Genomic DNA, 22,730 nt, shown 5'->3' with positions numbered 1-22,730 from the left:
ATAGGGACTTAATACAGTATGTAATTAGTGACAAATAAAGAGTAAATGTATAATTATAAGCAAAGTGGATGGAATTGAAAGAACTTGAAAATAACAAATATAGGTCTATTGCTATGGAAACATATCAACAATATATTGTAATGGAAACATCGATTTAGAAAGAAAGAAATAAGAAAGAAAGAAAGAAAGAAAGAAAGAAAGAAAGAAAGAAAGAAAGAAAGAAAGAAAGAAAGAAAGAAAGAAAGAAAGAAAGAAAACGAAAAAGGCTAAATAAATATTTTTGGTGCCCCCTAGAGTCAGTCAACACAAACTACAGTCTTACTATGTTTTTTGTTCAGGAGCTGTGTGCTTATCATTTAAGGGATGTGCTCATGGAAAAGGTTGGTCAGGAGTGTAGTTGAAACTGGCATCCAGAAACATGGCCAATGTGCCCAGGGTAGTAATGATGACAAAGAGCCAAAGGAAGAGCCGATCCAAAACCACAGCAATGTACTGCCAGTCATCTGTCATCTACACGGGCACACATCAAACACAGAAACAATGGGATATGTTGATCTCACTGACACAGGAGGATGTGTATTGTCAATTTATGATTAATCATGAGGATCAGGGACAGACCGAGAGGAAGAGCCTTAGATAAACGGTTCTGTGAGAATGTGTGGAAAAACAGAGACGGAAAGCGAATGAGAATGTGTGTGGTTAGTGAGCATGTGTGTTCATAGACTTACAGTATCGTCCACATCCTGTTTCTTCAATTGTTCAGCCATGTACGTGATGGCGGCGATTGCAGATTTGAGATTCGGAGGCAGAATCAGACAATAGTTGTCACTGTTTGAAAACCTCTGCAACTTCACAGTGCGCTCATTATGACTGAAAAGCAAACATACACACAAATTAAAGAATGATCAACCCTTAACAAAGGTTCATAAGTGTACTAAAAAAACACAAATTGTCATGCTGCAATGTTTCCATGTCCACTTACTGTAAGTGGATTAACATTCTAACAACTTTCATTAAAGGCATAGTTCACCCTAAAATGAAAAAAATGCTGCAAATTTATTCACCCTCAGGCCATCTCCTGCTAACCAGTGGATTCTCTGTAGTGAATGGGTGCCGCCAAAATGAGAGTTCAAACAGCTGTTAAAATCACAATAATCCACACTACTCCAGTCCATCAATTAACGTTGTGTGACTGTGTGTATAACAAATCCATCATTAAGGCATTTGAACTTTAAACTTCTGTCATATAATCCATAATCCATACTGACGCTTCCTCCAGTGGACAAATCCATCCCCTGTTGCCCTTTCCCATCAAAATCCACTGAAATATTTGTTTAGAACTATTTTTGACTGTTTTTTGCATATAAACGATGCATTATCTGTGTATATTCATCTCCTGATTCAGACAAGATAACGTTTTCACTGGAGAAAGCAATATTATTGATAAGAACTCATATTTTAGCAGCATTTTGCTTCACAAGAGGTTAATTGATGGACTAGAGTTGTGTTAGTTAATTATGGATTATTGTGCTATTTTTGTCAGCTGCTTGGACCTTGACGGCACCCATTCACTGCAGAGGATCCATTGGTGAGCAAACTGACGTAATGCTGCACTTCTCTAAATCTGTTCTGTTGAACAAACAAACTCATCTACATCTTGGATGGCCTGAGGGCTGAGTACATTTTCAACTAATTTTAATTTTTCATTCCTTTTTACTTACAAGTATGAGCAGCAATTTTGGCCCTTTGATATTAATTAGGATATGGTGCTATATAGTTCACAAATTTTAAGCACTCAGATTTCAATTTAGTCAATACTGAGGAACATTAAAACAAACAAAAAAAAAAACATGAAAAAAAATATTGGAGCCTGGAGACTAGGTGGTACTTGGCCTAAAAGTCTGATACTGCATCGTACTGCATATTGGTTAAATGTGCTGCCTGTCCTTCTTTTATCCTGAAAAATAGCACCTATCCCATGACCTGACTGGTCTGCAAGTGACAGCCGCACACTTCAGGGCAACATTTAGACACCATGCACTTGTTTATAATGATTTATTGCACCTGTTGCATGTTTACATTTTTAGAACAGCACTGAGTTATTCTGCATAGCTCACCATCAGGAGAAAATCATCTATTTCATCTACTACAAGTAACAGCAGACTTCTTTTACACGCCAGACCATTTAACAGTACAAACAGGATGAGTTATGTATCAAATGTAAAATTTTATGGTAATAAATAACCAAGTATGAGCAATAGCAATTACAAAGTATCACTAATAATATATAGCATTGTGCAGTAGCTTGTTTTGCATGCTGTGTTGTATAGTAGCATGAGTTCATTGTAGAGGTGTGTTGCTCTGTGCTACAGTGGGAATGAGTCTGTCATACAGTGTAGAATGAATGAGAGCATTGCTGTGTCTGGGACTGACCTCTCCTCCCTCACATTCCCATTCTATCAAGGGTGAGTTTTTTCCAACAGGGATTATACAGAGAGCACCACACGTCCGGCACATGATATGCACAGTCAATGAAATGCATACCAGTATAGACAGGAACTCTAACAACTCATACAAACGTTTGTTTCCACATACTGTATGTGTGATGTATGCATTTCCTATGCACATGCTGCATACACACTTAATATATAAAAACACATCCTCAAATGGTTATCTGCACAGACACAACTCATGCACACAGACCTCTGCGCAACATAAACAATGCACATAAATACAACACAGATTCAAACTCCGGTAACGCTTTAGATTACAGCCCGCAATGTGCCGCGTAATTAAATAGAATTTACAGCGTACCTATTTGTAACTATACAGTACATCCACAGTACCTACTCATAGGTATAAGGGAACAATATGCAACGTTTGGGGAATAAAGGGGTAATAACCTGAGGAATTATAAAGCATTTATATTGTAATTATTTTATAACTAAAGGGTACCTATTCTGAAATTACGTGTATGTAGTCCACGATTTTCCACGTTAGCATAATTTAAAGCTGAATGTACATGTAGGTAAATGGAAACAATTGGGGAATAAGTATTTAAAAATGGAAAATTAAAAGTATTTATACTGTTAGTGTAACGGAACTGTCAGACACAGGTAAGTGTTGAAGCGAGTGAGTTTATTACAGGTATTCTCAAGAACAACAAAGGTGAAAGTCTTCGAGTGATGTAAGTGGTTATTCTTGGTAGGAATGAAGGGAGTGAGCTGGGATTCTAACTGAGCTTCTGTTCCTTGCAGGATCGTGACGAACAGGAATTCCAGAAGGCCAGTGTAATCCAAGAGTTCAACGCTATGATGGCAATCTGGAGGCGAGGAAGATGAAGAGGAACAAAACAGAAGGCATGGTGGGACTGGATGCTCGGGAGGCCAAGGTGGGACTGGATGCTCGGGAGGCCAAGGTGGGACTGGATGCTCGGGAGGCCAAGGTGGATCAAGAGACTCGGGGAGCTGCAGCAGATCCGGAGACTCGGGGAGCTGCGGCAGATCCGGAGATTCGGGGAGCCCTGGCGGATCGGGGAGCTTGGGTGGCCCTGGTGGATCAGGGAGCTTGGATGGCCCTGCTGGATCAGGGAGCTTGGATGGCCCTGCTGGATCAGGGAGCTCGGATGGCCATGGTGGATCAGGGAGCTCGGATGGCCATGGTGGATCAGGGAGCTCGGATGGCCATGGTGGATCAGGGAGCTCGGATGGCCCTGGTGGATCAGGAAGCTCGGATGGCCATGGTGGATCAGGGAGCTTCGTGGCCTTGACCTTCGGCCCAGTCACGCACGCCAGGGATATATTGCCCCCCCCCAATTTTTTTTGGGAATGTTCCCCACTAGGGGCCATACTGGAGCTGCGGGCTCCGTGGGACGCTCAGGAGGGGCGGGCACTAGGAGGCGCTCTGGAGGAGCGGGCTCTAGGGGGCGCTCTGGAGGAGCGGACACTGGAGGGCGTTCTTGAAACGCGGACTCTTGGGGGCGCTCTTGAAGTGCGGCCACCCGAGGGCGCTCTTGCAGCGCGGACTCTGTGGGGCGCTCTCGCAGCACGGATCTCCGAGGATCGGGATCGGCACTCCTGGGTGTGGTCTGGGAACTGGATTCTCGGGGATCGGCACTCCTGGCCGTGGTCTGGGAACTGGATTCTCGGGGATCGGGATCGGCACTCCTGGCCGTGGTCTGAGAATTGTATTCTCGGGGATCGGGATCGGCCCTCCTGGCCGTGGTCTGAGAATTGGATTCTCGGGGATCGGGATCGGCCCTCCTGGCCGTGGTCTGAGAACTGGATTCTCGGGATCGGCACTCCTGGCCGTGGTCTGAGAACTGGATTCTCGGGGATCGGGATCGGCACTCCTGGCCGTGGTCTGAGAACTTGATTTTCGGGATTCGGGATCGGCACTCCTGGTCGTGGCTTGATAACTGGATTCTCGGGATTCGGGATCGGCACTCCTGGCCGTGGCTTGAGAACTGGATTCTCGGGGGCACTCTGCAAGCGCTCTTGTTGCGCGGAGCTGGACGGGACCAGCGGGGACTCAGGTGGGCTGGACGGGACCAGCGGGGACTCAGGTGGGCTTGCCTTAGCCTTGATCGGCGGCGGGTTTGAGAAAATAGGGACAGACTTCAGCGCTGTGGGAAACCCATTTACGGGCACGCGAGGGTACCGCGGACCGCGGCGGCTGCACCCTCTTGGTCACGATCAGGTCTGAGTGAGACTTTAAAATGGAGATTCCGTCAACTGGAAGAGAACTGGTGAGTACGGGGGTCCTCTCCGGCTCGGGATCTAAGAAACTCCAGACACCGGATGATAGTTTCCTTCCAGTTTAGGTTGGTGGTGTCTGGCAGCTTCATGGGAAGGTTAGATATGATCCCGAGCCGGAACAGGGTTTTGAGGACTCGATCCTCCAGGGAACTAGAAAGGGCGAGGGGAATGAACGCCTTCGTGAACTCTAGTGGGTCCAAAGATGAAGAGGCAAGGGCAATGAATTTCATCCTGTCCTCCATACTGTTGAGCGTCGGTGTAGGTCCGTTCTTCTGTAACGGAACTGTCAGACACAGGTAAGTGTTGAAGCGAGTGAGTTTATTACAGGTATTCTCAAGAACAACAAAGGTGAAAGTCTTCGAGTGAGGTAAGTGGTTATTCTTGGTAGGAATGAAGGGAGTGAGCTGGGATTCTAACTGAGCTTCTGTTCCTTGCAGGATCGTGACGAACAGGAATCCCGGAAGGCCAGTCTAATCCAAGAGTTCAACGCTATGATGGCAATCTGGAGGCGAGGAAGATGAAGAGGAGCAAAACAGAAGGTAAGTATAATCTGGTAAGGAATTCAGGTAAGTATACTCAGCTAGCAGCTTCTGTGAAGCGTGGGTCCTTGTTGGATCGACGTCGTTGCAGCAGTGTTACTTCAAGAACGGACGATCGTGGTGACTGAGGTGAGTGCTTATATCCACTTCTGAATAATGGTGACAAGGATCAGGTGCGCATGATTAGTGATGAAGTGCAGGTGAACGTGATCAGTGAAGGTGGAGACGGGCCATTCTGTGACAGTTAGTATTTCATAAGTAATGCGTAACTTTTCTAAGATTATGTGGTATGCATGACGTACTGTGTTTGGCAAGAATATTATGATTTAGAACAAGTTGCCTTATTGTAATAACAAAATATATGATGCAGTATATTTTACATTACATACTGTGTACTTATTGTATTATTACAACATATATCTTACATGATAGCCACCATAGTCGAGATTACTAAAGTATGGCGAAATTTTGTAATGAGTTTCTGCTATGATTTGGTTTAAAAATTGATTTGAAAATTTACCTGATAAAAGAGCATTACATATGGTCATCTCAGCAGCAAATCATGTCCGTTGAGGTGCAGTAGTGGAAAACTAGATTACCTGTTTCCAGCTGCTCCCAGGATATAGCATATAAATATACCATCATAATACACATGTACATTTACTGAATTGATGTTTTTTTAATAGCTGTAGTGCTGTTGGTGCACTTGAGCTTCCGTATGTGGTTTGAGGCAAGTAGAATAAAATGTGCTACAACATTTTTCTTACTATGCAAACATACACCCTTGTTACGTGTAGTTACTGTGTAAGTGTAACATCCGTGGGCTGCCTTGTAACCTTCTTGTTATGTTTAGTTATTGTGTAAGTGTAACATCCGTGGGCTGTAATCTAAAGGGATGCCTTGTTACCCTCTTGTTACGTGTAGATACTGTGTAAGTGTAACATCCGTGGGCTGTAATCTAAAGGAATGCCTGTTACCCACTTGTTATGTGTAGATACTGTGTAAGTATAACATCCGTGGGCTGTAATCTGAAGGGATGCCTTGTTACCCTCTTGTTACGTATAGTTACTGTGTAAGTGTAACATGTGCGGGCTGTAATCTAAAGTGATGCCTTGTTACCCTCTTGTTACGTATAGTTACTATAAGTGTAACATCTGCGGGCTGTAATCTAAAGTGAAGCCTTGTAACCCTCTTGTTATGTGTAGTTACTGTGTAAGTGTAACATGTGCGGGCTGTAATCTAAAGTGATGCCTTGTTACCCTCTTGTTACGTGTAGTTACTGTGTAAGTGTAACATCCGCGGGCTGTAATCTAAAGAGAAGCCTTGTTACGCTCTTGTTATGTGTAGATACTGTGTAAGTGTATCATCCACGCGCTGTAATCTAAAGAGAAGCCTTGTTACCTTCTTGTTACGTGTAGATACTGTGTAAGTGTAACATCTGCGGGCTGTAATCTAAAGTGATGCCTTGTTACCCTCTTGTTACGTGTAGTTACTGTGGAAGTGTAACATTAAACAATTTTAGTTATGCTACAATATATGTGTTTCAAAGTTATTAAAAATGAACTATTACATAGTTAAATGCAAGGTCCAAAGAACTTAAGGACCTTAAGTTAAATACATTTTTATTATTTAACAGATCTATTCCAAGACCAGAATGCAGAAAAAACAAACTTGCAACCACTTATACAAAATACAAAAAACAATAAAGAGACACACACACACACACACACACACACACACACACACGTTCTACATTTATTTTTAATAGGCATATTATCCATTTTTCCTTTCAGCTGTGGGCAGGAGTCGACAAATATTTGGAGATCTTTTGCATATGCTTGCAAAGTTGTCCCTGCAGTATATGAGGGAGCAGAAAAGTCCTCCCCCTCTGATGCAGTTTTCACCTGTGATCACAGTTAGAGAAAAATACATTGCAAAAAAAAAAAAACAAAAAAAAAAAAAACTGTTAATACTGTTAATAAAGAAGTGTTGCACAAAGCTTATATTTAACCAAATATATAAAATAAGGACTTCTGTGAGGACTCTGTGTCACAGCAATGTTTCAAGGAAAATCTGTAAGAGTTGCCAACACGGTAATATGGTAAAGCAATAAATAATAAATTAACAAAGGACTACAAAAGTACACAGGTAACTGGAAAATAAAAACAAGAACATAATAGTATAACAAAATAGAGAATATACGACAGTCAGTAGGTGACAGTGAACTCCACTCTGATGGGCTCCAATTCACCTTAACCCCTGGGTATACCCTGTACCTTACAAAAAATGTTTAACTATGTTTATACGATAGTTAATAAAAGAAACATTGTTACTATAGTTAAACCATGGATACCACAAAACAGCCATGATTGTGCCACAAAACCTGTGGTTAAAACCTCTTCAGCCCTGTTGCATATTTGAGCATTTTTGAATAAAAAAAAAAAAGTGCCCTAGCCACAAATATTAGAGAACATTTATAAAAAATTGTCTCTATGTACAGAAAACCTGGTCCCACTTTATATTAACTGACCTTAACTACTATGCACTTGCATCAAAAAATGAGTACAATGTACTTATTGTGTTTATATTGTATTGCAAATCACTTTTTCAGGTATTGAGGTGGGATATGGGTGAGGTTACGGACATGTTTGGTGGTGTGGGCAGGTTTAAGGGTGGGTTAAGGAGTAAGGGATGGTTCAACAGTGTAATTATAAATGCAATTACAGAAATTAATTACATATGTAATTATATGCAGGTATTTTTAAAATATAAGTACAATGTGAAAAAATTACAGTGGTGTGAAAAAGTGTTGGCCCCCTTCCTGATTTTTTTTTTTTTTTTTGCATGTTTGTCACACTTTAATGTTTCAGATCATCAAGCAAATTAAAATATTAATCAAAGATAACACAAGTAAACACAACATGCAGTTTTTGAATGAAGTTTTTTATTATGAAGGGAAAACAAAATCCAAACCCACATGGCCCTGTGTGAAAAAGTGCTTGCCCCCTAAACCTAATAACTGGTTGGGCCACCCTTAGCAGCAACAACTGCAATCAAGCGTTTGCGATAACTTGCAATGAGTCTGTTACAGCACTGTGGAGGAATTTTGGCCCACTCATCTTGGCAGAATTGTTGTAATTCAGCCACATTGGAGGGTTTTCGAGCATGAACCTCCTTTTTAAGGTCATGCCACAGCATCTCAATAGGATTCAGGTCAGGACTTTGACTAGCCACTCCAAAGTCTTCATTTTTGTTTTTCTTCAGCCATTCAGAGGTGGATTTGCTGGTGTGTTTTGGATCATTGTACTGCTGCAGAACCCAAGCTCGCTTCAGCTTGAGGTCACGAACAGATGGCCGGACATTGTCCTTCAGGATTTTTTGGTAGACAGCTGAATTCATGGTTCCATTTATCACAGCAAGTCTTCCAGGTCCTGAAGCAGCAAAACATCCCCAGACCATCACACTACCATCACCATATTTTACTGTTGGTATGATGTTCTTTTTCTGAAATGATGTGTTACTTTTACAGCAGATGTAATGGGACACACACCTTCCAAAAAGTTCAACTTTTGTCTCGTCAGTCCACAGAGTATTTTCCCAAAAGACTTGGGGATTATCAATAGGTTTTCTGGCAAAACTGAGACGAGCCTTTATGTTCTTTTTGCTCAGCAGCGGTTTTCGTCTTGGAACTCTGCCATGCAGGCCATTTTTGCCCAGTCTCTTTCTTATGGTGGAGTCATAAACACTGACCTTAACTGAGGCAAACACTTTTTCACACAGGGCCATGTGGGTTTGGATTTTGTTTTCCCTTCATAACAAAAAAAAAAACTTTGTTTAAAAACTGCATGTTGTGTTTACTTGTGTTATCTTTGATTAATATTTAAATTTGTTTGATGATCTGAAACATTAAAGTGTGACAAACATGCAAAAAAAATAAATAAAAAAAAATCAGGAAGGGGGCCAACACTTTTTCACACCACTATATGCACACAATATGTGCATAGTACCAAATTATTAATTTAAATTTTAAGGCCACTCAATATAAAGAGGGACTGAAAACCCTCTAAATGTTAAACCATTGTGTTGTTTTAATGTATTTGTTCATAATTTTATGACAAACACAAATTAAAAAATTTCCTGTCAAGTTACACACCCGTATGTCATCCAAGACGTTCATGTCATTCCAGGATTATTCTTTGAAAAGATCGGTTTAACGCTCCTCTTGTCTAGCTCTGTGTGAACTCAGTTTTTCCCAGTTCAGTTTGGGTATGTCGAAAACCCCCATCTCATTTTCTCCTCCAACTTCAAAATCGTTTTTATACAGGGCATTTGACCTATATTCAGGGCATATTCACTTTGTAAACACTGGGTCAGTACTTCTGCAGCGATGTAGATGGGAGATGGGAGTTTTTAGACCTACCCTAACTGTCATGAACCGGAAACAAACACAGTTCACGCAGAGCTAGACAAGAGGAGCGTTAAACCGATCTTTTTGCTAGATAAGACCCTTCTTCCTTGTCTGGGATTGTTTAGAGTCCTTTGAAGCTGAATTTAAACTTTTTTCTGCATTCTGTTCTTGGAAAAGATCTGTTAAAATTGTTAAATAATAAAAATATTTCTTTGTTACAGCCCACAGATGTTACACTTACACAGTAACTACACGTAACAAGAGGGTAACAAGGCTTCACTTTAGATTACAGCCCGAGGATGTTACACTTACACAGTATCTACACGTAACAAGAGGGTAACAAGGCATCCCTTTAGATTACAGCCCACGGATGTTACACTTACACAGTATCTACACGTAACAAGAGGGTAACAAGCATCCCTTTAGATAACAGCCTGAGGATGTTACACTTACACAGTATCTACACGTAACAAGAGGGTAACAAGGCTTCACTTTAGATTACAGCCCACGGATGTTACACTTACACAGTATCTACACGTAACAAGAGGGTCACAAGCATCCCTTTAGATAACAGCCTGCGGATGTTACACTTACACAGTATCTACACATAACAAGAGGGTAACAAGGCTTCACTTTAGATTACAGCCCGCGGATGTTACACTTACACAATAACTACATGTAAAAAGGGTGTATGTTTGCACAGTAGTTAAGAAAAAGGTTGTAGTACATTTTATTCTACTTGCCTCAACCCACATACGGAAGCCCAAAGTGCGCCAACAGCACTACAGCTATCAAAAAACATCAATTATACAGTAATTATACGTGTTGTGTATTATGCTGTTATTTATCCTGGGAGGAGCTGGAAACAGGTAATCTGCTTTTCCACTGTATTGCACCCCGACAGTTCAATGCTGGTGACCTGACTCGCTGCTGAGATGACCATAAGCAATACTCTTTCAGGTAAATTTTCATATGGGAATTTCTAAACCAAATCATATCAGAAGCTCATCACATAATTACCCCATACTTTCATCTGAGTTCAGTAATCTCCATGACCCCACATAAATAACACTAGTAAATAATATATCTTAAATTCTTTAGTAAACTGTGGTAAAATTTATAAAGACTACGGTGGTTTTTAATTTCACTATAATTACTAAATTATACTATAGTATACTACAGTTTACTATTTGTATCAACGCCATATAAGAATATATGTTGTAATAATACAATAACTAGGCTACCCAATGCGTAGTGTAAAAATGTGTTGCATCATATATTTTGTGTTCTTACAATTAGGCAAATTGTTCTAAATCATAATATTGTTGCCTAACACTGTAGGATATAAATACCACGTAATCCTAGAATAGTTACACCTTGCTTATGAAATACTAACAGTGTAAATACTTTTAATTTTCCAAGTCATTACCCCCTTATTCCCCAATTGTTTCCGTTTACCTACATGTACGTTCAGCTTTAAATTATGCTGACGCGGAACATCGCGGACTCTACATACACATAATTTCAGAATAGGTACCCTTTAGTTATAAAATACTTATAAATAGTTTTATAAAATAGTTATAAAAAACAGTATAAATGCTTTATAATTCCGCAGATTATTACCCCCTTATTCCCCAAACGATGCATATTGTTCCCTTATACCTATGAGTAGGTACTGTGGAGGTATTCTATAGTTACAAATAGGTACGCTGTAAATTCTGTTTAATTACACGGTACATTGCGGGCTGTAATCTAAAGCGTTACCCAAACTCCTCATGTTGCACTCCATACTCTTTCACTTGTCTTTTCAGCCAGTTAAATAAACATATCAGTGGATGCTAGGACATCAGAGTAACATGCTGACGACAACATTGTAGTCAGTTGGCAGATATCGACTAAGCATTGTAGGCTGTTTTCAGCCTGGTTTTTAGGCCAATTCACACCGCACAGACAAACGCCAACAAACTCCAACAAACAAGTTGGCTCAAGTTGGCCGTTGGATTTAGAATCTTATGAAAAATAACTGTCATGTTCACACTGCACCAACAGTGTCAGTCCTTGTCTTGTGTTTCCCCTCCTCCCGTGCCCATATTTGGCCTTCCTGTTCCTGTCCTCGTTTGTCTTCATTAGTTTAATTAGTCCCTAGCCCTGTGTTTGATTAGTCCACACCTGTTCCTTGTTTTCCTAGTGTTTATAAGCCCTGTGTTTCCTAGCCCCTGTGTCCGGTCTTATCGTCATAAACGTCATTGATGTTCGTCTCTCCCCAAGCTCCTCGTCTCATAGTGTGTGTGATCAATAAAAAGGATTATTGGTACTCCTACGTCTCCTCGCTCCTTGTGTCCCGAGAGGGAACGTGACAAACAGACACCGACCAACTCTCACTGACTGGGAAGAAAATGGATGATCCTATTTCTATAAGCATGTTCAGTTGGGTGAAAACAAACTCCAACCAACGCCAACAGGGGTAACACACTGGTCCAACAAACTTGTCTGTGCGGTGTGAATTGGCCTTTAAATTCACTTGACCCTGACATGCATTTTCTGAGGAATCAATGTTCAAATATTCTAAAACAGCTAGAAATGGAACATAATGGCTGCGTCTACAGAATTCGGGCGAAAGTAGTAGGTCATCCGGGTAATTATCACCTACTGTTTTTCGAATACTATGAATTCGGACATACTACCAGCCTCGCATACGGTTTTTCGCATACTGGGGAAGTATGCAATTTCGGACGCAGCCAATGTCTCAGAGAGTGCAAAAAGTTGTAATGTTATCAGCATGCTATTTAAACCACAACCACCAAAAAAACATACACACACAAAAAAAAAAAAAAAAAACTACAGCAACTACTAGCTGACCATTGTTACCCAACCCATGTTACAGGTTTCTTTTCACATTACGCTGGATTACATATTTGCATTATAAACAAGTACTACCTTGATTACTGGTGGCAGCTGTGTGGCAGTTTTTTTTTTTTTTAAAGTAAAATTAAAACTCTTAAAAAGTTTTCAATAAAATAAAATAAATCTGAAAAACGTAAACTGAAGTATTGAAATTACTAAATAAAACTTAAATTAAGCTAAATAGAAATAAGAAAAAATGAATAAATAAATAAAAAAGACAAAATTACTACAACTTAAAATAAAATTAAATTGACATTTATTCTCAAATTTCTCATAAGAATAAATGACAAATGCATTTGCTACTCTGCTTGCAAAATACCACAATTCAAACTCAACTTAATTTTAATAGCAGTTAACTTCCTAAAATGAGGCTTACTATTTTCATACCAATTGTGTACCGGGTATCCAGACACCTGTTTTCAAGCAAGACCTGAGTTCATTACACACGTTTCACACCAGCCAAACTCTGACATCAAACACGTTTGGGACCACCCATCTGCTGTCAAAACACCATCAGATTAGCAAGAAATTTAGGATATTTAGGCCTTTGGGTTGTCCCAAAGTTTGGATAGCAAATACCACCTGCTAATAAAAATGGATAAAATTTTTATTAACTTTCCCTGAAATCACTTCTCTTATCCTGTAGCCCTCAAGACCGGCGCCGTGTCTTGAATGTCTTGTGAGCTTAGCACTTTAATAAAGCTCTAGTGGCATGCAGCCATCTTAAGACAACCTGTTAGACTGGCTAAAGAGTGGCACACTCTGCGGCACCAGATTACAGGAGCAAGAGTGACAGGGCACAGGTCACGAGCCATTCACAAACAGATGAAGAGGAGGAGAATAAGCACCCCAGGCCAGCAAAACAGTTCATTACTACAATTACGGACAGATGGAGACGTGTCTCTGCTACACACACTGTACACTAAAGCAGTGTCATGCTCACATTTTCAGAAAAACCCATCCATCTGTCCATCCAAATGTCCATTCATCCATTTATGTGCATCCTCCACCTTCGGCCCTCCCCTGCTGTTCTTGTGTGCATTACACTCTAATGCCTCAGCTCAACAAGGGCTTAGATTCTGGTGACTTTGGAGGGGTGACTGGGCTTAACTGGGCTGAGATCAAATGCCCTTGGATTGGGAGGAGGAACAGCCAGCACAGAGACTTTCATCATCCGCCCACCCCGATCCGCGTTTATGAGAGTTGTTTAAAAGTGAGCAATATTGCCAACACCAGCAGATTACGGTACAAGCGCATTAAAGTCCTGCATATTGATTTGGCATCTGTGTGTGTTTTTGTCTGAGTGAGTGTTCATTAATTGTGTCTAACAAGAGTTGTACTTAGCATTTGCAGTCAAACAGATTTGACAAGACCAATAAGCAGAAAGACAAAACAAATAGGTAAAAAACAGGCAAGCTATTGTAAATTTTACTTTGTGGTTATAAACTTTAACCACAACCAAGTCAGATGTTATTCTACACAACTCTATAGAACAGACATATAGTTCTATCATGACAACTCTTGGAAGATTTTAGCATGGTAATGGATATGACATTGTTAATGTATTGGCAGTCATGTGCTATGCTGCTGAATTGCTGGTGCTGTTGGTTATTGCTGCTGCAAAGCAAGTACAGTGACTTGCTACTGCCAATACATGAGCAGATACAGCACTCTGAGTATTTAAGACATACTGCTGCTGCACAAATAGCATATGTAATAACTCGTAGTAGATCTATACAGGTGGAGCTGGGGAAGGCGAAGGGTTTCAGAGGAACTCTGAAAGCGTGCTGCGAAATACTCAAGTGGATGCTAAACAGCCATGTAAAGCAAAAATGTAAAGCAGAAAGCTTATTGGCTGCATATGCAATATGAACCAATCAGCTTGTGCCAAGTAGTTTAATGTTGTCAATATCATCAGTTTGCTTTAATGACCCATCAACCTGCGCCATCTAGAGTTTCGTGACAGAACTTTTATACATTATTTCATATACATGCATTTTTATCACATTTAATCTAAAAAAGTTTTAGAGGACACACAAATTGTTATAAACAAAAGCAGGGTTATTTTGTGATTAATTAAGATGGAGTAACTGATGTTTTGCACACAATACTAACCTTCCCCTCCAAGGCAATACCAGCTCGGGGTTGATCTTTCGGATGAAATATTCACCTCCAGGTTTAATACCTTTGTCCAGACAACTTAATGGGATGCTTTCTTTTGACTCGTCCTCAACTGGTTCCTCAGTTTGGGGCCTCAGCACACCCAAGTAACGGGGCAGCAAGTTGATGAAAACCTGTAGAATGTTAGATGACAGGAAATGCTTTCAGCGTTAAGTAAGTTTATGGAATAATATAAATATGCTGCTTTCTATATCAAGATCGTCCTGAATGTGAATCTTCCAAAGGGTCACCTTTCGCACCCATAAGGGCATGTGGTGTGTGCTGGGAGTTCTGTGGTGAAGGTTCAGGACCACCACACTAAGGATGACTGAGAATGTCACCAGGATCATGGTGAACATTACGTAGTTAACGATGATAGGAATACCAAGTGATGTTTCTGGAACTTTGTCAGCCAACAACAGCATGAAAACAGTGAGAGCAATGAGGACTGAGATGGACAGAGTCATCTTCTCACCTGAGGGAGAGATCAGAAAACATGTCTTACATACAGACACACTGTGTTCCATTCCTCTTTTTGTATAAATACAATTACAAGTGATTAAATAGGCTAATTTAAAATTGCTCAAGACAAAGTTAAACAATGTCATCCATAGTTTACATACAGCTACAATATTTATTCTGTAGTTTTGAACATTAAAATAAACACTACTGTTCACAAGTTTGCTGTCAGCAAGATTTTTCTTTTTAAAAAAAGAACTTTCAATTCGAAGAATCTAGAAAAAAAAAAATCAGGTTTCCACAAAAATATAAAGCGGCACAACTGTTTTCAACACTGATAATAAGAAATATTTCTTGTGCAGTAAATCAGCATCATGTGATCATGTGAGTAATGGCTGCTGAAAATTTAGCTTTGCAATCACATAAATAAATTACATTTTATAACATATCAAAATAGAAAACAGTTATTTTAAATTTTAATAATATTTCACAATATTACTGTTTTTCTGCATTTTTGATCAAATAAATGCAGCCTTGGTGAGCATTAGAGACTCAACATCAAACTTTTGAATGGTAGTATATGTTAAATTAGTCAGGATGTTTCATAAAACAAACCAAGTTGAGCATGAAACTGCAGAATTTACAGTCGTAAAATTGATTTTCTAATTAAAGATGGCCACCTGCACCAGGTGGCAGATAGAAGACAAATATGGCCAGCACACTGGTGAGGATGCAGGGCACGATGATATTAATGATGTAGAACAGAGGCTTCCGTTCAATGATCAGGTAGAATGTGATGTCCTCATACAAGTCATCGTGAATGTTCTTTCTGCTGGGCTTGTGACAAATCTGCCACTCACCGTTTTCTTAGGAAAGAGAGAGGACTGATGAGAGAAAGAGAGATAGAAGGAAGAAGAGAGTGTGCCATGTGCCAAGTTGCTACATTGCTTGGCAACCATAAACAGACTACAGTTAACTATATTACTATGCTAAAAAATAATTTTGTACAAATAGTATTTTCATAAATAAATGTAAATATTCTATATGTAAATACATAATTGTAATGCAATGTAAATACATTATTGTATTATACTACAGTTCCTGACCTTGGACAGGAAGCTGTCACTTGAAGGAAGAAGTACACTAACCAGTGAATGCATTCTCATCAATCACTATCTCATGGAGCTCGTTGCCATCTTCATCTAGACTGTACTGAAGGTCCACTTCTGAGGAATCATATGTGTAGGAACGAAACACCATTGTGCAGTTCTGCCAGTCAAATGGAAAGTACGCTACCTATAGGGACGGAGAACAAATTTAAACACTATACAGTACAATACAATAATAGTATGATACTATAATAATAATAATACAATTTTAAATCAGTAATATGCCAGTAATATATTCAAGGTTCAACACAAGTTAGACTCCAACATTAGTTTCTGTGATTCTGAATGTACATTCAATGCATTTACAATAGAGGCCTATTTCTACTAATCCCAGAACATTGCTTTTAATATGTTGGCATACTAAGAAGTTTACATGTACCTCTATGGAACAGGAGCTGCGGTAGATGGCTGGTGGATACCAGGAGATGGTTCCATCGCTTTTCACTAGCACGTTTACATACAGGGCAACATCAAACTGACCATCATTACTATTAAACAGAAAAAGAACATCTTAGTCAAGTCCTAAATTCAGTGTCAGTTGCAGGTTTTATTTCTTAACAGTCATTTTTACAGTGTAAAGAGATCAACAGGTTTTTATTTCAAGTATGATACTGTGGCAGGTGCTGTTGCTGCGGAGCAGTGCTGATCATGATTTTTTTCAAACAAAATCTTTCAAATGTTTGGCAGTGTGACATTGTAGGAGGATGATCTCACTTGTTGATTAGGTAGATGTCTGGACGCCACACTTTTAACAGAGGAATTCGCACAACATCAATATTGTCATAGTCCTCAGGATTCCAAGATAACCTGTAATCTGTCCATTCCTTGAAATGAGAGAGAGACAGAGAGAAAGAGTGAAGGGGGAAATGGAATTTCCATCAGAGTCTACTGTTTTTATTTTATACTGACACTTTATTAAGACATTACTTCTGTTTATTAAGCCATTTTGAACCCTTGGCTGATCGTTATAATTTGACAGAAAAACTTGACACTAACCCAGTCACTTACACTTACTTAGTCACACTTGAGATTAGAAATTATGTCTTGAAAAAAAATTACATATATACACCAATACTGCAACACAGTAAATTTATAAAACGCAGTAAAAACACTAATATTGTGATACATTAGTACAATTTAAATGAACTGCTTAAAATGTACTTTTAAAAAACGATTTTAAAATGTACTTTATTCCTGTCATGGCGAAGCTGAACTTTCAGCAATTACTACAGACTTCAGTGTCATACGATCCTTCAGAAATTATTCTACTATGCTGATTTAGTGCTCAAGAAACATTTCTTTAAAACATTATTTAACCGTTTATCCAAATCAGGACATCTTTAACGAGACATTTTGACAAATCTATTCAGATCAAATTTATCCCCAAACCTTATTCCCTTAGTTAAGCAATCCAATTCTTTCTGACACACAGCATTATCCTACTGAGCACCATGAGCACACTTATTTGCTCTACATCTAAAGAAAGCATATAAGACAGTTTTGAAAAAAACTAAAGAAAAGCCAAAAATGACTTGCAGTTATAAAAAGTGACAGTCAATTTAAACAGAAAATAAACAGCGGTTAGGAAGGATGATATAAATGATCTGCCTCTCACCATATTCATGAACACGTTTGTTGTCATCTCTTCATTCTTCTCGTTCTGTGAGAGAAGAGAGATAGTGACATTAGCGCGGCACTAACGCGTGTCGAGTGTGGCATGCTGTCACAATCACTCCTTTCGTATGAAAGCTAATGTTTTATGCATGGCTTGATGCCTTATGGCTGGAAAGTGCTTGCTGATAGTGGAAAGTGCTAATGTTTCTCTAATGTTAGGGAAATGTTCCTGAAGCGCTGGCCGCATGGCCCAGTGGGTATACGAGAGAGGCAGCTGGGCCGCTGATCTCCAACAGCCTGCTCTGAATGTCACTGAACACAAACTGAGTGAGTGATCACAAAGAGAGAAACGCTTTGGAAATAAACAATGAATAAATAGAGGATCAGTAAGTAATTACGCATAGGAAAATGTGTGTGTGGACGTGTTTATGCGTGAGTGTTATGTGTATCATACCAAGCTGATGAGCTGTACTAAAGTCATTCCCACTCGGACCATCACTTGCTCATTCCAGGTACGTGCTGGACGCACCTTCAGGTTGTAATCCTGAAACAAATCCTCCAGTAGCATGCGTTCAGCCTCAGATGCCACTGAAAACACGCATGCAGACACAAATACTTGTTTTATTTCAACAGGTCATTAACTCCTTTCCTCTCTTGTTTCTTGATCAAAATAAGTCCAGCACAGACTTGTATATCTCTCTCCCTGTGTTCCTTCTGACTTGTAGTCATAAAAAAGACTACATTTCTAAGAATGGGCTGACCCAGATCAACATGCAGAGGAGTTAATGGCCTCAGCGCTGCTTTCTTTGTCTCTATATTACAAGGTCAAATATGCTGTAGCATTCTAAACATTGTATGGATTGTATGTCAGAGAGATGCAGTCCGTCACATACAGTTTATGAAAGCACATAACTGACACACTGGTGACATATACACCTGTTACTATCTGCGATCAAGTCTAATAAACTTTACAATATACAGATTCCAAATTTCAAACTGATTAATCATTTTCTTATTATTTCAATAATAATTTAATATCGGAATTTATATATATATATATAAATTCCGATATTAAATGTATGTATGTGTATATGTATGTGTGTATATATATATATATATATATATATACACATGTATGTATGTATATATATGTATGTATATGTATATATGTATGTATGTATGTATGTATGTATATGTATATGTGTATATATATATATATATATATGTATATTTATATGTATGTGTGTGTGGTTGTACATATACATAGTTTTTTTTTTTTTGGTGTTTGGCTTAGTGTTATGTTAGAATCATTATTATACTCATACCTTTAGTTCTTTAATATTTTGAATTGTTTTTACCTACATTTCACTGCTGGTTATACTCCGTATAATTGTGTGTGTGACAAATAAAAATCTTGAGGTTTATTTTTAGTTTTTCATTTAAATGTTAAGTTTTGAAATTTTGTTTTATGCATTTGTCATTTTTATTTAATTTCTTTATTTTTACAATGTGTATAGGTAGTATTTATAAAGTATTAGCTTTTAGTTTTAGATCTATTTTTAGTTGTTTTAATACTACAATTGATTGCTTCTGTTGTCCTCATTTGTAAGTCGCTTTGGATAAAAGTGTCTGCTAAATGACTAAATAACACACACACACACACAATTATTCATGATGAATATATATATAAATATTATTGTGCATACTATAAATTATGCAGTACATACACAAAATGTATTAACATACAATTTTCTATAATAATAATGCATAAACTCTTGTAAACAAAAATATACATGCATACACACAATATACATACATTTGGAGTAAATATTTTTTATTTTAAAAAGAAATGTATCTTTATTTAGCAATAATGCATTAAATTGATCAAAAGTGACAGTAAAAAAAAAAAACATTTTAAGTTGTCCTTTCAAACTTTTTATTCATCAAAAAATTCTGAAAATAAAAATGATTGTTTTTCCACAGTAATATTAAGCAGCACAACATTGATAAATAAGAATTTCTGAAGGATCACGTGGAGTAATGGCTGCTGAAAATTTTGCTTTGACATTACAGGAATAAGTTTTTTTACAATTTTTTTCTACAATTTTTATTTTAAATAATATTTTACAATAATACTGTTTTTTTCTACTGTATTTGAGATCAAATAATCCCACCAACACCAAACTTTTGAATTCTAGTGCAAATACGTCAACACAAACACTCTTCCCGCATCTAAAATAACAGATCTGTATTACCTGTGAGATTTAGAAGCCAACAGCACCACAGGACCCCAAGCAGAGTCTTCATTTTAAGTACAATCTGTATATCCACAGTCTGGCACCAGCCGTCACCACTGGTACCACATACAAACCTTAACAGCTCTCACATGCACTCAAACTAACACACATATCCCACACACTCTGTCCTCTCTCTAACAACAGCCTAGTGTGATTGTGCCAAACCTTTCCTATCAAACCCTGACATGGTCAACTCATCACTTTTCTCCTCCCTGCAACCTGACTTGTGAAAAGCAGGTCTGTGATTGGTTGGGAGGAAAGAGAATTATGGGAGGGAGAAAGGAATGTGTGGGCTCTGTGGCAGCCCTGGCAGGCACCTGTTGATGGTTTGTATAAGTGTGTGTATGGATATTTTTGTGAGAGAACAAAGGGAAGAGGTGGGCACGACTGTTCCTTTCCGGAGGGTGAGAAAGGAGAGGAGTGAACATACTCACATACACACACAATCACACTGCTCACATACTTGTGTGGGGACTTCCCTTTCACACTTGTTCTTAATATAACCCAATTATAATTACTAAAGACCAACTCGAAATGCTAGTTTTGCCATTACTGGATAAGAATTCAAGTGTTGAGGACTTTTTTGCCTTGTGGTATTCATCTGATGCATCTGAATTGTCTTAGTGTCATTCATCTGAGGACATTTTTGGTATTGTTGTCCCCATACACACATGCATGCAACAAAGTGGCCAACATGAAGGCATGAAGATTTCACCCTCTTAACATACCCGTCTCTCTGTCTCTGTTCAATTTGTTCTGTCTGTCTTGTGGTAAAGGCATTTGCTATTGCTGCAAGGCGACAGAAGATATACAATCTCTCAAATAAACACACACTCTTAGCATCTCACAGTCTAGCTCAGAAATTATCAACCATGACAACTGAGTATTACAAATTAAAGATTAATAGAGGTTGTTAATTGATGGTATATGCTTTTGTTCAAGCCATCAAGTTTGCATTATTTCAACTTGTGTTAAAATGTTGCGTTAAACAGTGGAATTCCTGGTGAAAAACTACATTAAACATGATGCTGTAAAGAAAATTCCACCAATCAGTGTTGCAGCGTGTTGCAATATCTTAATATATTTGGGGGGGGGGGGGGGGGGATTATATTATATACAGTTGAAGTCAAAACTTTACATACACCTTTCAGAATCTGCAAAATGTTAATTATTTTACCAAAATAAGAGGGATCATCCAAATGCATGTTACTGTTTATTTAGAACTGACCTGAATAAGATATGTCACATAAAAGATGTTTACATATATTCCACAAGAGAAAATTGTTGAATTTATAAAATATATTGAATTTTGACCCCGTTCAAAAGTTTACATACACTTGATTCTTAATATTGTGTTGTTACCTGAACGATCCAAAGCTGTGTTTTTTTTGTTTAGTGATAGTTGTTCATGAGTCCCTTTGTCCTGAACAGTTAAGCTGCCTGCTGTTCTTCAGAAAAATCCTTCAGGTCCCACAGATTCTTTGGTTTTCCAGCATTTTTGTGTATTTGAACCCTTTCCAACAATGACTGTATGATTTTGAGATTCATCTTTCCACACTGAGGAAAACTGAGGGACTCGTATGCAACTATTACAGAAGGTTCAAACGCTCACTGATGCTCCAAAAGGAAAAAAACATTTATTAAGAATGAAAACTTTTTGAATTTGAAGATCAAGGTAAATTTAACTTCATCTGTCTTCTGGAAAACATGCAAGTATCTTCTGTAGCTTCTGAAGGGCAGTACTAAATGAAAAAATATGATATTTAGGCAAAACAAGAAAAATGTACTCATCTTCATTCTGTTCAAAAGTTTTCTTAACGCATGGCTTTCATCGGCATAAATCTTGTGCAAAGTTTGCACGTGTGCAAACCCTGGTGCAAACACATGCTTGTGTGATTGGCTCGCCTTCATGGTTTAAAACCATGAAATATTTCCAACATTGCAACTTAACCAATTGCCCCGCCCCCCGTATCGAAAACATACCAAACCATGACACCACTGTGTCGTATCGAACCGAACCGTGAATTTTGTGAACCGTTACACCCCTAACAGTTAGTCTTAAAGTGGGTTGATAAATCTCAAGGTTGTTAGAGATACTTCTGTAAATCTTGTGCCTTATGTAAGTCATTCTGAATCTTCTGAAATCTCTTTTGTGCAAGGCACAGTTCACATTAGGCAATTGTCAACAGCAAACCCAAAGTGTTTTTATTTTTAAGGGCAGGGTGGCTTTGACCACTGATCAGACTTCAGGTTGGATAGTTCCTATTTCCAGGTTTATTTTTTTGCTGAAGTAATAAGCCATGCCTCTCTGTTGTGAGATAAAGAAGAGATTGCATTTTCAGACAAATATACACAACAAATAAAGGTAAATGTGCTTTGCTGCATCTATTCAACTGTTCTCTCAGATAGAGTCTATATAGGGA

At 38.7% G+C, this 22,730-nt stretch overlaps 1 protein-coding gene across 1 annotated transcript; it reads right to left on the bottom strand.

Annotated features, from left to right (window-relative positions):
* Window positions 1-369: 369 nt before the first annotated feature.
* On the bottom strand, window positions 370-20,494 carry LOC306869901 (acetylcholine receptor subunit beta-like; the record flags this gene model as incomplete). Its single annotated transcript, XM_079416829.1, has 11 exons — window positions 370-510; window positions 729-870; window positions 14,724-14,902; window positions 15,020-15,243; window positions 15,908-16,093; window positions 16,376-16,523; window positions 16,776-16,884; window positions 17,111-17,220; window positions 18,012-18,056; window positions 18,465-18,598; window positions 20,473-20,494. 11 exons carry the CDS (start codon window positions 20,492-20,494, stop codon window positions 370-372), a joined length of 1,440 nt encoding a protein of 479 aa, XP_079272955.1.
* Window positions 20,495-22,730: the final 2,236 nt, after the last annotated feature.

The sequence above is a fragment of the Barbus barbus genome (assembly GCF_936440315.1).
Source record: "Barbus barbus genome assembly, chromosome: 1".
In the NCBI taxonomy this organism is placed as follows: Eukaryota; Metazoa; Chordata; class Actinopteri; order Cypriniformes; family Cyprinidae; genus Barbus; species Barbus barbus.
The sequence above is the reverse complement of the archived record's forward strand: the minus strand, read 5'-3'. Positions and strand labels throughout refer to the sequence as shown.